At 30.9% G+C, this 14,595-nt stretch overlaps 2 protein-coding genes across 4 annotated transcripts in view; both read left to right on the plus strand.

Moving 5' to 3' along the window:
- Positions 1–6,217, plus strand: part of LOC111617690 (platelet-derived growth factor receptor alpha-like) — a 12,858-nt gene extending 6,641 nt beyond the window's left edge. For both annotated transcript variants that reach the window (XM_023358974.1, XM_023358973.1), the window contains exons 2-3: positions 2,014–2,119; positions 5,781–6,217. In XM_023358974.1, coding sequence (XP_023214742.1) covers positions 2,014–2,119; positions 5,781–6,131 — 457 coding nt within the window. In that variant the 3' untranslated portion in view covers positions 6,132–6,217. The remainder of the gene's footprint in view (positions 1–2,013; positions 2,120–5,780) is intronic.
- Positions 6,218–12,306: 6,089 nt separating this feature from the next.
- On the plus strand, positions 12,307–13,510 carry LOC111617692. Of its 2 annotated transcripts, XR_002755463.1 has the most exons (3): positions 12,307–12,552; positions 12,629–13,096; positions 13,165–13,510. XR_002755463.1 is itself a non-coding variant. In XM_023358978.1 (2 exons), exons 1-2 carry the CDS (start codon positions 12,402–12,404, stop codon positions 13,054–13,056), a joined length of 579 nt encoding a protein of 192 aa, XP_023214746.1. In that variant the 5' UTR covers positions 12,307–12,401; the 3' UTR covers positions 13,057–13,510. The 2 variants fall into 2 exon arrangements, 1 of the variants encoding a protein (XP_023214746.1); XM_023358978.1 differs by having other exon boundaries at positions 12,629–13,510.
- Positions 13,511–14,595: the final 1,085 nt, after the last annotated feature.

Raw genomic sequence — 14,595 nt, forward strand, 5'->3', positions numbered from 1 at the left:
AAAAAAATAACTGTAGTAAGAAAAACAAATGAAAAATGCGAACTAATGTAACGTCGTATGGTGAGTTTTTGTTCGTATCGTGGAGCAAAAATATGTTCGAATTTCATGTCGTATCCTGAAAATTTCGTATGCTGGGGCGTTCGTAACCTGAGGTACCACTGTATTATTAATGACATATGATGGTCTTAGAAGACATTTGATATATCAAGAACATATAATGAACTAATAACAAAAAAATTAGTTACTTGCTTCTAAATATCAGGTGATTGTAATTAAAGTACAGTCACCTGATATTCAACATTGTTCAAAATGATATTTAGCAGTTTAAATACAACCAAATTTGGTTTGGCGTTATGTCAGGACATGCAGAAGACATTTTTAAAAAATTTGTCACTGGCACTGAAAGCAACAAAACAGCAGTTTCAATTATGAGGACACTTAAAAAGTGTAGTTTATCGAGGACATATTACAAACTTGGCAGCCTTGAAAGACAGTATCACATTGTATGTGAGAAGGAACTATAGATGATCAATTACAGTTGACACCGAACCACTTCATGCCTTCCGGTTTCATACTTTCAGAATGGAGATCATTCTTATTGAACAACATTTCGTGTTGTTAAGGTTTTCGTATACCACGAGTATCTTACACAAGTGAAATGTTTGCTGCATTTAAATCATCAAAAGTGTTGTAGTGACGAGTTTTGGTGCTAATTTTTTAAATATTTTTTATGGGAAATGCCTTTTGCATGCCACCATACTAGATTTGGTTAAATTTGGGTTGCTAAATACTGTATCAGCATTGAATATGGATACTTTAATTATGATCATTGTGAACAACTAAACTTGCAAAGCACAATTGTGCAAACTCTAATTGTAAATTTTATGTAAGCAAAATGAAGGAAGAAAACTTCTTTAATTTTCTTTTAATAATAATATATTGTAGATATCTATATAATTATATAAGTTGAATATATATATAATTATATGGATGGCATGTACTGGTTCTGGTTAGTCAAGTTTGAATCTGTAGGTTTCATGCAATTGAAAACAGAGTATAATTTTTTTATCGGTCGAATTTAGTCAGATCGTTGCAATTTTATCGTGTACAGACGTCAGCTGCGATGTAAATTGCCGTGATTTCCGAAGAAATCATATTGCGTTCACTCTCCTTTAGAATAGAATGCAAAAATCACAACTTTACCAGATAACACTCCCATTATCATAAAAACTTTTTGTAGTTATTTAAGTTAAACTGCTAAAAGTCGGAGTGTACGAGCGCCTACGTAAGACTTTCGTTGCAGATGCCTGTTATCAAAGATATTCTTAAAAAATCAAAGATGATTTAATTTAATTTTTTAGTGATAAACTAGAAAGCGTTTAGGTGATTGTTTAATTTTATTAGTTGGCCCAGAAGTAGCCGAGTGGATAAAATCACTGAACGTTGGTAGTTGGTCATAGCTCGCACCTGGTCAACAGGTTGACCACGTGGAGTTCTCCTTCTTCACGTTTGTAACACCTAAATAGGAACCAGTTTCCCGTAGAAAGTCTTCCCGGGAGACATTTACATTTACTCTAGGCAAATCGCTCGTGTCGCGTTGCTATAAACAAATAAAAATTTTATTAGCATTTCCAATTAAAATACAGTAGACCCCCTATAACACTGTTGATAATTCCGTGTTATATGAATTCCATGTTTTACGATTCGCTTAGATTTTACAAATACGTGTGCCAGGCTGTGAACGACTCACGTATTTGTAAAATCTAAGTGACTCGTAAAACATGGAATTCATATAACACGGAATTATCAACAGTGTTATAGGGGGTCTACTGTAGTACATACTGGTTTTTATGAGAATTGGAGTTGGTGATGAAATTTAACCATTTAATAAATAAATATAATTCCAAGTCTTATATTTTAGTGACTTCAATTCTTTTAATAAAATAAAATTAATCAATTTGTTAATATTGTTTGAAATAGTTATGCATCATTATATATTTTAATTCATTTTAGATATGAAATTATGACAGACTGTTGGAATTTAGAACCAGGTAAACGCCCAGATTTTAAGCGTCTTGGTGAGAGAATAGGAATGCTGCTAGAAGAAAGTACGCAACAGGTATGTATACAGTATTTAATATTCGTAATTATCATTTTCATAAAATTTTTAATTTTGCTTTTCCAACTGTTATGTATACGAATGCAAATTTGACACGATTCCAATACTTTCCCATAACAAGGATAAGTATTGGAATCGTGTCAAATTTGACACACTGAGTTTTTGCAAATCTCTATTTTGAGACCCTTTGAACCCAAAAAAGTGAATAAAAAGGGAAAAAAATTGTGCGTGTGTGTGTTGGCGTCTATTTCATTTATCATCTAAATGGGTAACGATTAAGTAACGGAATTTGGTTCAGTGACTTGTGCATAAGGGACATTCATGCTACTAAATTTTGATGGTTGAAGGTAGAGGAGGGAGGTCCTGTCATATCTCGAGAAGGGTTGGACTTGATGATTTTACTCGTCATTAGCATTTACATTTTTTTTAACTTATCACTGCCCTCGAAATTCAGTTTTTTGCCATTTTATAATAATTAATTATATAAAAAGTTTTTTTAACAGGTAGCGCCACACAATTATATTTTTATGTTTAATAATATAAAAGCAGTATTTTAAATAAAATATTGTATCATAACAGCCGGGAACGTTAACGCAACTCGTTGCTTGATTTTTTTATTAATGCGATAGTACTGCTCGTATTTTCTATGAGAAGAAAAATACTGGTAGATAAATAATGTAAAGTATGTTGTTGTAAATTGAGTATAAATATTTAAATAATATTCTGTTTAAAATATTAAAAATGTTCTTTCATATATATCTATTTAGAGAGCATTAACCGATTTGGCAATATCAAGAATTACCATGTTATAGTGTAGTTGATTAAATTATTTAATGATTTGATACTTTAGCACTAATGGTGTTGTGATCTTTTGTAAATTAATCATTAGACTATTCTGATTAAACTATTTACTCTAAGGATTTCTACCGGAAACTTTTATGTAATTTTTGAATAAACGGTGTCTATTAAATATGACAAAAATAAATACAGTGGCCGTCGTTTATTGTGATCACGTTGGTTCAACACTATTTTGATAACAAGAGGCTGATAAAAATATCCGTCAGCCGCCATCTTGCAGGGCAGCCAGTGTACAGGGGATATGTTTTCACTGCAGGGGTAGTCAACTAGAGATAGCGAAAAAAATTTTCGATGTATTGCCACAATATTTTCAAGTGCGTATTTTTATCGAATTAAAAAAGAATCCAATTCAGTTACTTTCTATATTAAATCACGAACGAGAGAAAGCACTAATACTTGCTTATACTGTATACATAGTAGCTTACTATAAACTTACGTTACGTAGTGATGTTATTTTTTGTCTAACAATAAATCGCGACAAGATTTTATGTAATGAAAGTCGATCGCAGAAACAAAAAATTATCCACCTGTTCTACAATATAAATAGAAAAGCATATTAGGCTGTATTCACAAAACTAGAGGAAATCAACTTATGATGTTATTTAATAAATAAAAATAGATGCAATATTACAATGGTAGCGAGGTTGCGGCCGAAGTTCACGTTTTACGGCCGCAACCTCGCTGGTAACTCCAACGTTTATTTATTTATTTAAAGTTTTCGATGTTCTAAATATATCTTATTCAAGAGGAACAGTCACAGAACAGCGATTCTCAGCTAATGATACGCTAATTATTCTGCGCGCACCAATTTATTCTAAGGAAAATTTACGCAGTTTCACTTTCTCATGAAGTGCATTAAATGCATTTACCTTTACACATTGAATTTTGACAGCGATTTAAAATGTATCATTTTCAATCAGGACACCCCATATAATATAACAGATATATTTTCTAAAAAGAATATGCATGAGGTCATTATAAAGTATTATTCCAGGATAATTAAGTAATAGAAATAGAAATTTCTCTTCCTTTGGATTTGTGAAAGAGAGATAATAAACAATAAAGTTTTTATTATTTTCGTATAATTTTATGAAGAACATTGTGTAAGATATAAAAGTAATATTTGCATTATATAAGAGTATCTTGTAAAGAAAAAATTCTTTATTTTTCAGAATTTCTATTTTTGAGGCGGAGCGATAGCAAAGCCTCATCTATAAGGTACAGAATTGTGTTCGTTCTCAAATTAGATTTTGATTAAACTCTGCCATTTTCCATTAATTGAGACGAGGAATCCAGAAATGTAATACGGATCCATTTAAATGTAAAAAATAGGAATTGAAGAGTTTTCGATATATAGAGGCAATTGATAACGTCGTGCTCTATGTTGCGACTGAGCGTGCCTAATGGAATTTAGGCCTAGGGGTAAAAAAGCATTGAGTGCGCCTCAGGGCTATGGAGTCGGAGTCGGAAAAAAATGTGTCGACTCCGACTCCCGATTTTAAATTTACTTTAGTTTTTTTTATTTAAATGAAAGAAAATTTATTATATATTTATTAATTTTCAAAAATCTTTTAGTATTTTGTTATAATTCATTTATTTTAAATACAAAATGCATCAATTTAATTTTTAAATATGTAGTATTCTTTGTAGTATTTGTGTTTATATTTTTACCCAATTGAATTTGAATATTTTTGAATCATTCCTTCATTATCCCTGCTTTAAATAAGTACTCTATTTTTCTGAATGAGCCAGACTAATTGATCAGAGTACATATTTTTCTTTTCTGAACAAGGGGCTGAAGTAGCTAGCTAGATCGCACACTTTTTATTTGGACTCTCTTCTGGAAGGATGAAATTGAAGTGCAAATGCTGTCGAATATATATAGATTTTATCGCTCCCTTTCTCCTCTTATTAAATATTTGTTAAAAATTAATTTTTTATATAAATAAATATTAATGTAAGTTAAATATTAAAAATACTAACTATAAAAGTATTTGTATAAATTCCCGGGGCTTCTTTCAGAGTTCAGAGTAGGCTAACCCCCTACGAGTGTTCTGCCCACCATAAAATAACTTGGTATTTAATTATTCCGGAGTCGGAGTCAGCCTACTAAAATTATCAGGAATCGGAGTCAGAGTCGAGTGTTTTTTACCGACTCTGCAGCCCTGGTGCGCCTAACGGAAAATAGGCGCGAAAATCGAGCAAAACAATAAATGGCAATTGCTTTGTTCTTGGATCGCTTCTCCATATCGGGAAATGGAAGGGTCGTGACTCTCGTAGCTGGCAGGTACAAGGATTACTTATTTCCGGTTCCGCCTCAGTTCTATCGCAATACGACAGTCACGCGACGTCCTAGTATTCAGTTAGGAAGGTTTAAATGGAATGTGATTGGGAAATATATAAAACATAAATATAATTTTATTGTTAAAACTCTAACTTCTATCTTGACCAGCTCCACTTCAAATGTTAAGATGGCGTCACTTGGTATAGTGGGTGGAGCTCCAGCTGATCCGTAACTGAGATTGGGTGGTTAAACTAGTCCTATTTTGTCAGTTATAAATATCTAGTTTAATCTGATAACAACAGAAAATGCTCTATGTTTTATACATCATTTTCTGTGTAAAAGTCTAACGTTTGTTGTTAACGCTTGTTGTGATTTGGGGGGAGGGGAAATCATTTTTTGATTACATTAAGCGACTGATAACATTAACCAGTAAGCACAATAAGTGGCGATCACTGTATAAATAAAAATTCATCCATATTGAACGAATATTTATCAAGTAATCTTTTTTACTTTTTATAGCATTACATGGATTTAGACAATCCCTATTCAAACGAAAATCAAGAGTTACAGAGTGATGAAAGTCAGAGTGACATAAAGATTACTGAAATTATTGATAACAGTGAATCCACTTGTACAAATGTGAATAACAATCCCGATAAAGATAATTCGAAACGTGAAAATAAGGTACATTATGATACTGTTAAATGTATAAAACCTGTAAGTGGTGATATAGTGATAACGCCCATGGAAACTGTTCCAATGATACATTTAGAGAAAGAAAATAATGAAGTAGGTGAAAATCCAGAGGTAGATGAAGTTCAAAGTTCTAATGAAAACATTGAAAATTCAGATAATTCGAAAGAAAATTAACTTAGATTAAACGATTATCAGTGCCAAGTTTCATGTTGTAATTGTCTTTCGCATCAATGTATGATAATTTAGAATAAACATTTCATTTATTTATTTATATAGGATATTTATTATTTGTCAAAGTAATTCTTATCGTTTCTGTATTTCCTGAAAATTACTAAAAAGTTTGATCACATGTTCACTTTAATTTTCTTAATATTTTATCAGTTTTATTGCAACTTTTAAAGATATTTAAAACTAGCTGTTACCCGCGACTTCGCCCGCGCGGATTTTGCAAGCAAACCCCATTTATATTCAATATTTCAACAACCATAGTAATTGAGTGTTGAACACAAGATTGTGTTATTAATTAAACACTTGGCTTTTTCCATCTTTATTCAGTCAATTGAATAAAGATGGAAAAAAGCCAAGTGTTTAATTAATAACACAATCTTGTGTTCAACAGTCAAAAAAGAAATAACATATATAGTATTCGGAATATCACATTTTACAAAAAGTAAATTATACAAATTTAATCCAAACACATGTATATTTTTTTAAAACATACCATTAATACGCAATGTATGCAATGACACTTATACACCACAAGTTCGCATTTTTCCAAATGCACAATGCTAGATCGTTGCACTCACTCGTTCGTATGTGTGTCTTAAGTTTTGTTACTATTTTACTTCTTTTTTTCTTCTTTTGGCTGGTGTATAGTACTGTAAAATGGCTTTTACAGTACTATACACCAGTGTTCCGCAATCGGTGTGCCGTCACAAGGGGAAAGGTGTGACATGAACTTTTACATATTCTATTAATTTCAAGTTTTATTTATATATTTTTATCACAGTTGTTGTGTTTCTTATGTTAGTGTATTTCATTCACTGATGAAATAAGATGCTGTTAAAGCAATAAACACATTTGTCGTCCCAGTACTCGCTTATTCTATTGGACTCACACAAATCTCTAGCAACTCCAAATGAAAACAAGAACAACGCTTACTAAGCATAAACAACATCATCCTAAATCTGCCATAGAAAGATTAAACCTTCCACGTAAAGATGGCGGACGTGGCCTGATCGACATAGTTAATCTCCACTACAAACAAATGCAAACATTGCGAGAGTTTTTCTACAAAAACAAGAAACATCACAGTTACATCTAGCAGTAACTCTAGCAGACTCAAATAATACACCATTAAATTTACATTCACAACGTATAGACACGAAACAACATATAAATAGCATAGACACCATTAAGCAATCATGGGTGCGAAAGGCACTCCATGGCAGACATCCCTATGACCTGGCCCAGGATTTTGTTGAGAAAACTGCATCAAACAGCTGGTTAGCTCGGGGATGCCTCTTTGGGGAGACGGAAGGATTCATGATTTTCATACAGATCAGGTTATAAATACTAAAAACTACAGAAAACACATACTCAAAGATACAACAATCACAAACGACACATGCAGAAAATGTCACATCATGCCAGAAACCATACAACACATCACTTCTGGTTGAAAGCTCTTGGCACAGACAGATAACTTAAATAGACATAATCAAGTAAATACATCAAGAGCTTATAAACATACACAAATTATTAGACATCCACGAATCATACTACAAATACGTTCAACAAACAGTATTGGAAAACAACACACAGACGCACAAAATGTACAACAGCCATAATCACAAATAAAACAATTTACCACAACAGACCAGACATCACACTCATTGACAAACACAATAAAATCACATACATTATACACATATCTGTTCCAACACTCACAATGTACAAAACACATTCACTGAATAAATTAGTAAGTACACAGAACTTTCCCAGGAAATAAGGCATCTATGGAGGACGGATAGGTTGCTTATTGTACCTGTCGTTCTCTCCTGTACAGGTATCATGCTACACGAAAGCCTGGAAACATTACAATTGAATGTAGTGTGATGTATGTGTTTCTACACATACATCATACTACAGAAGACCACTATATTGAATACATGCCATATTGTTATGAAATTCCAGAATACAGACACACACTGACANTGAATGTAGTGTGATGTATGTGTTTCTACACATACATCATACTACAGAAGACCACTATATTGAATACATGCCATATTGTTATGAAATTCCAGAATACAGACACACACTGACACTTATTAAATTTTTGTCTTGTTTTGAAGTTACTATACCTTGACTCTGGTCCGGCATAGTACACAGCCATCGGGGTCAACCGAGTATAATTCACAAAACTCAAAATAATAATAATAATAATAATAATAGGTTTATGGCATTACGAAATTCTATTAATAGTATCATATCATACGTTTTTGAGGGGAATAACATTTTGGTGTGCTCTATTGAGTCGTGTCGAGTCATAGGTGTGCCGCGAGTAGAAAAAAGTTGCAGAACACTGGTATACACCATACACAGTATATTTATTTAAGAAAATCATTCCTTTTTCTGAAAGTTTTAAATTTTAGTGATACATAAAGCAAGGCACAATAGGAGCCGTATACTGCCTATCGGAAATAAACATCACTCGTACTATAATGGTACTTTATGACTGAGTAAACAATCCTTTAACTTCTTCAACTTCATGAATGAACTGTACCCTAAGATTTCAGTTGCCTGTTCGCATAAGTTGAGAGTTACACTTACGTAGTGCAATACAGTCGACCCCCCCTATAACGCGGGTTCATATAATGCGGATTCGTATATCGCGGCGAAAAAATTGCGACCGTATTCGTATAAAGACGCTAAAAGAGACTCATAAAATACGGTAGAACGTCGTCACCGACTCGTGTCGCGACAGGATTGGTCGAATCTGGATCAATAGTGGACGAGCAGCCGAACTACTTACGCTACGGAGAGTTTAGGCGGGTAAGTTGAGTTTACTATCGTCTGTACAGTATATAAATTAGGTACCGTAAGTCTATTACAGTACTGTAATTTTATACATTTCTTGTGAAAAAAAAACATTTCTTATTCAACGAGCATAAAAATTATATTTATATTAATGATGTCTCCAAAGTTCAGCGAATTTTTCGCAGAAAAATAATTTATCAGAAAACATGCGCCCGCTGTTCAATGCTCCGCTCCACGACGAAAACAAGCTTAAGCAATGGCGTCGTCGAACGGTACACACTCGGTAAGTAATCCTACAATTTTTTGTTTATAGCATAGTTTATATGGATTATTCCCAAAAAATTATGTGTGTTTTGGAAATGTTGAGTCAAATCAGTCTAGAATCGATTAATTTTACGGAACAAAACCTTTCGAACAGCCGTAGTCCATAAATTGCACACGTGCCGTGTTGTGATTGGCTCATGTATTTAAGGATTCCTACAACGTGAAATTCTTATAAAGTGGAATGTATCTACCGCGTTATAGGGTAGTCGACTGTATACACAGAGATTGTAATAGTCAGAAAACTTGTTTCCTCAGCAGGTTTCTTCCGGAGCCTCACATTAATACCGTATTTTTTTCATTTTGAAGTAATATTTATCATTATTTGTGTTGTTTCAGAAGAAACAAAATTATTAAAAGATTTAAGATTAACTTACTTATTTTGTGTGTTTATCTTTAAAAAAAGCGGTTAGTTACGATACTTGCATTATATTTTGTATATTGATTTTTCAGTTTTTCATAAGTTATAACTTACAAAGAGGGCGTCGCTTCAGGCAAGTCAAGTAAGACTTGCCTGAAGCGACTTGTTAGTACAGTATCCACATTTATTTGGTAGATAAATAGATGCTATTTGTCTTCCTAAGAGGATATTTCTCTGTGGAAAGTATTTTTTAAATTGTCTTTCGCATCAATATATAAGAATTTAGAATAAACATTTCATTTATTTATTTAGGACTAAATTTGCCAAAGTATTTCTTATCATTATCGTTCTTATCGTTAAGTTATTTAACTATCGGATTAAGGTTGTAAAGCTGATTAACTGTGACGCCATTGTGTTATGACAAAATCATGATGGAAGAAAGTAAGGTGTTCATTTCTGGGTCAGAAAAAGCATTGATTTGCGCATGACGTCACGTACGAACAACTGTCCATAGTTAGATCGTGTATTCGCTACACAGAATAAAATTAGCAAGAATAACCGATTTTCGTATTTCGTCAATGGTTATTTACGTAGTATTTGATTGTTATAATCAATCAAATAGAAATAAAGAAATTGTATTTCCATGACATTCGTTTTCCTGGAGACAAATGTGCCCAGTCGCGTTCCGACGTGCGGACAAAATCAGTCTTAAGCATGGAAAGTACAAATTATTTGTACAAAACAAATTTAAAAATATTATATATCTATCATGGATAAAGTTTATCTTTATTTATTTAGCATGGTATCATTAAAAGGAATTTATACTAAATGAATATGGTAACCCTATCTATATATATGCTCAAGCAGTTATTATGTATTTGAAATTTCTGACATTTTTGCAAGAAATCATAAAACAAACAAAAAAAAAATCACATGATATCATACATTATTTCCCCCTTTATAATTATAATTTTATGTAATTTCAAATGCTTAAAGTCTAGAAAAGCAATTTATAACACTGATTTCAGTTCCAAGACCCAGGGCTATAGTCTCTGTTTCCCCTCCATCTTGTCAGCACTAGTTATATCAAGAATGATCAATATATATGATTCATTATCATGGATCATATATATTGTTCATCTTTGTGGCTTTGATCAACAGTTTTTAACCATTTTGCATTAGCAGATTTATTTATTGGGAGTAAATAATACAATAAAGAAAAATATAGTCAGTATCATATAGCCTGCTCCTACAGTTGACATAACTAAAATATGAAAAGACAATATNATCGAAAATATCTTCATACATTTTAAGAAATGTTTAAAAATTAAGTTTAGAAATCATCATTAAAAGGTTATTCGTTAGCCTTGTTATCCCTTTGTTCGTACGTGACGTCATATGACGTCTGTAGACGTTATAAAAAATGCTCAATGGTACACCTTGTTTTCTTCCACCATGGACGAAACATGCTGATATCTTTGAGCCATGCGATTGCTAGCGAGTTTTTTTTTTTTTTTTTCTTTCTTCCACTAAATCGCTTTGCCTTATTGTTTCAATAAGGCAAAGCGATGTTTTTTTAAGTAACAAACTGTAACAAATATATGTATAATAAAATCCTATCAACTTGACTTTTGTAGCCGAATCTATTTCAATTAAAAAGTATGTACAAAAGTGTGGTTTTTGTGAATTCTGTATTGTTTACTCATGTAAATCAATTTTTTCAGTTTTTTTTTCGTCAATCTGTGATTAAAGGTAGTAAAAAAAAGTAGGCCTAATTGTCTCCCTAAAAATAAATAGAACATTCTATGCGTAAACAAAAAAATGTATTCAAAACACAAAAATACATTGTTATTAAACACTCACACTTTATGAAGTTCGCTCATTGCAGCCAACGTATTTGCATTTACCACGTATGGTTTGAATGTCATTTCGATTTTTGTTGCTTAAATCCATTCAAATACACATAAGCGTTTGTGTGTAGGTATTATAATTGAAATTAATTATATTGTCGTCATTGTTTAAAAGATAGAAATGTTTAGTGTATTTTAAAACAGTGCAGTTTAATTTTTTTGAGATTATAGAATAGTTTTGCAAGATTATTCAAATGTCAAATATAACATAATGTATCGATTGCACAACAATATAAAAAGGCTGTAAACACTCCAATTATAACAAGTCACAATCTTGAAAAAATAAATAAAATTGTACCCACGAGTTTGAATATAAAAAAGCATGTTTACCACTAAAAATGACTATGCATTCGTGAAATTAAAGTCATTATGTCAACACTAATGGTTAATTTTTTTCAATAGACAGAGCAAATCGAACCGAGTCTTTTTGAAAAGAAATTATTGATATTGTTTCTTTTAATTGTATCAATATAAAATGCATTTAAAAAATCTCAGCCGTAAAATGTTATCTAAATATTTTAAAATGTCACTAAATGTCAAATTTTCTTCTATATAAAACTTGTCGTTAAAATTAAAGCAGCTAAGATAAAGTAATTCATAATAACGGAATATAATGTATTTAAATTTTAATAATATATACAATCATTTTTAATTTAATTCGATTGTAAACAGGATGTTTCTGATTGGTGAAAACTCATTCAAGGTCGATAGTGTAAGTATTAGCTTTACTTTCCAATGAAGTAAGAAAAACTTTACATCTGGAAATTTACCTACCGAATTTAAAATTTAGTTTATTTCATACCAGAAAATATGGTTGTTTTATACATCTATGTGATGTTTGTTTTTTTCACTACCGCAGAAAATTATTACGCCGTTAATAACAAAATCTGTAGCTTGAATTATTTTATGAAAATCTTATCTTGCATCTGTGACAGTAAATTCGAACTTCGAAACAATGAAGGTAATTATTATTATTATTATTATTATTATCTTTATTAGCTTTATTAAATATTTATTTATTTATTTCCTTTCATAAGAACGGAAGAAAGTCCATCTTCATTATGCAGTGGATCACTGTTGTAAATTTTCCTGTTCGGAATTATTTCTGAAGTTATATTGTCCATTTAAAAATTCTGAGGAAAGTCGTGATTATTTATCAAAATACATTTCTCCAGAATACGTTTTTGATGAAAATATTATTGCAGAGATATGCAAGAAGAATGGTATTAAATACAACAAAGATTTTTCGACTAGACAGAACCAGGATCGAACATATTCAGATTTTTCTAATTGCAGAACGGTCGATTCCTATTCTGGTTTTAGGCATAATGAAAATATTGACACGTCCGTAAGTATCCCTGATGACGAAGACTATTCAATTATTGGATCATCTGGTTTCTCGAGTGGAAAAGGTTATTCTGACGAATCATCCGGTATTTTAAACGACGAAACTGCGATTCATTAAGAGAAAAATAATTTTTTCTGACCTAAACAAAGAAAACAAGGTAATCTTGTAATTAGATAAACATTTTGTAAACTGGATCGATAGTTATATTAATTAATATATTTAAAGCATATCATTTCCAAGGAGTCTGAAAACCTTCATGTTTCACGAATTAAAGGAATATCCGCATAAACATCGTTTTTTTAAATAAAGTTGTAAAATAATTTCATTTGATATTTAATTTAAAAATAAATAAAAATTTTCTGTAAATCTTTAGTCCAATTTTAGAAATTGTTAGTTGTATATCAAATATTATAATGAAAATTCATATATACAAAAATTACATAGATACTCCTACTTTCGCTTTAACTTTTCTAAGTAAAAATTTAAACTATGTTTACGCTTTAAATGCTATTTTCTAATTGATTTTTATAGTAATTTATCAAGATTAATGTTCTTTCTGATTATATAATAATGTAAAATTAATATATCCAATAAAAAAGCAAATTTCCTCATTAAATTGTATATTGTAATGGAAAATATCAATACACATTATTTTAACATATCCCGTTTAACCATTATATTAATTCCAAATTCATATTAATTAATAAGCAATGCTTCAAAATTAATAATGCCTTCAATAATAAATTAATTAATAATCTGCTATAAAGTATTTGCATAGTCTCTAAGTAATGTAAGCAATGGAAGTTCCAAAACTATTGTTTACACTATTATAATCTATAGATAAACCAAATCAATCTTATTTATAATGATAAACCATGCAAACGATAATACCGAAATCTATTATAATATATATATATATATATATATATATTACTTCACCTTCCAATATTCAACATAATTGGGAAGTATAAACTTAAAACACTTCAGTATTTAACAATTTATAATAATATTAATAGTTGATAACGCATATCATTCTATTAACGTTTTAAACTTTTCGAAAAATGGAAATTATTGGAATGAGTAATAAGTAATGTTTTTTTTTTTTATTTATTTGAATAGACTTTAACTAAATGCTTTTTTAATGTAAATAATCGAATGTATTAATATATTGTCCTTCATTAGATATAACATTTTTATATCGGTCTAAAATTTTTGACGCTTTTTTTTATAAAATTCAGCAAATTTTGATTTTATAAATGTTTTATTGGACTTCTTTCAATTAAAACTTATTCCATTACAACTGTTTTGAAACAACGTCTAGCTGCAGAAACACATTGGCTGGCTGAGACCGACTGTAGCGCCTTTAACGAAACATATCGAGTGAACTGGTAATCAGTAAGACGAACTAACAAGTGTTAACAAGTGTGCGACGATTCTCGAACAAATAGGTGTGTGCGTGTGATGATCTTTGTAATTATAAATTGTGAATACAAGTGACTAATATTATTTTCTTTTTTATTTTGTGCATGTTATAAGTTATAAATAAATATAAACAAACAACACTAACCCGATAACATTAAATCTAAATACCAAAATGATTAATTTACTGTGTTTTTGTTATTTCTTACTCCTGTTTTTAGGTATTCGGTATTCGGC

The sequence above is a fragment of the Centruroides sculpturatus genome, unplaced genomic scaffold (assembly GCF_000671375.1).
Source record: "Centruroides sculpturatus isolate CEXI.00-Female unplaced genomic scaffold, Cexi_2.0 scaffold1143, whole genome shotgun sequence".
NCBI classification, from domain to species: Eukaryota; Metazoa; Arthropoda; class Arachnida; order Scorpiones; family Buthidae; genus Centruroides; species Centruroides sculpturatus.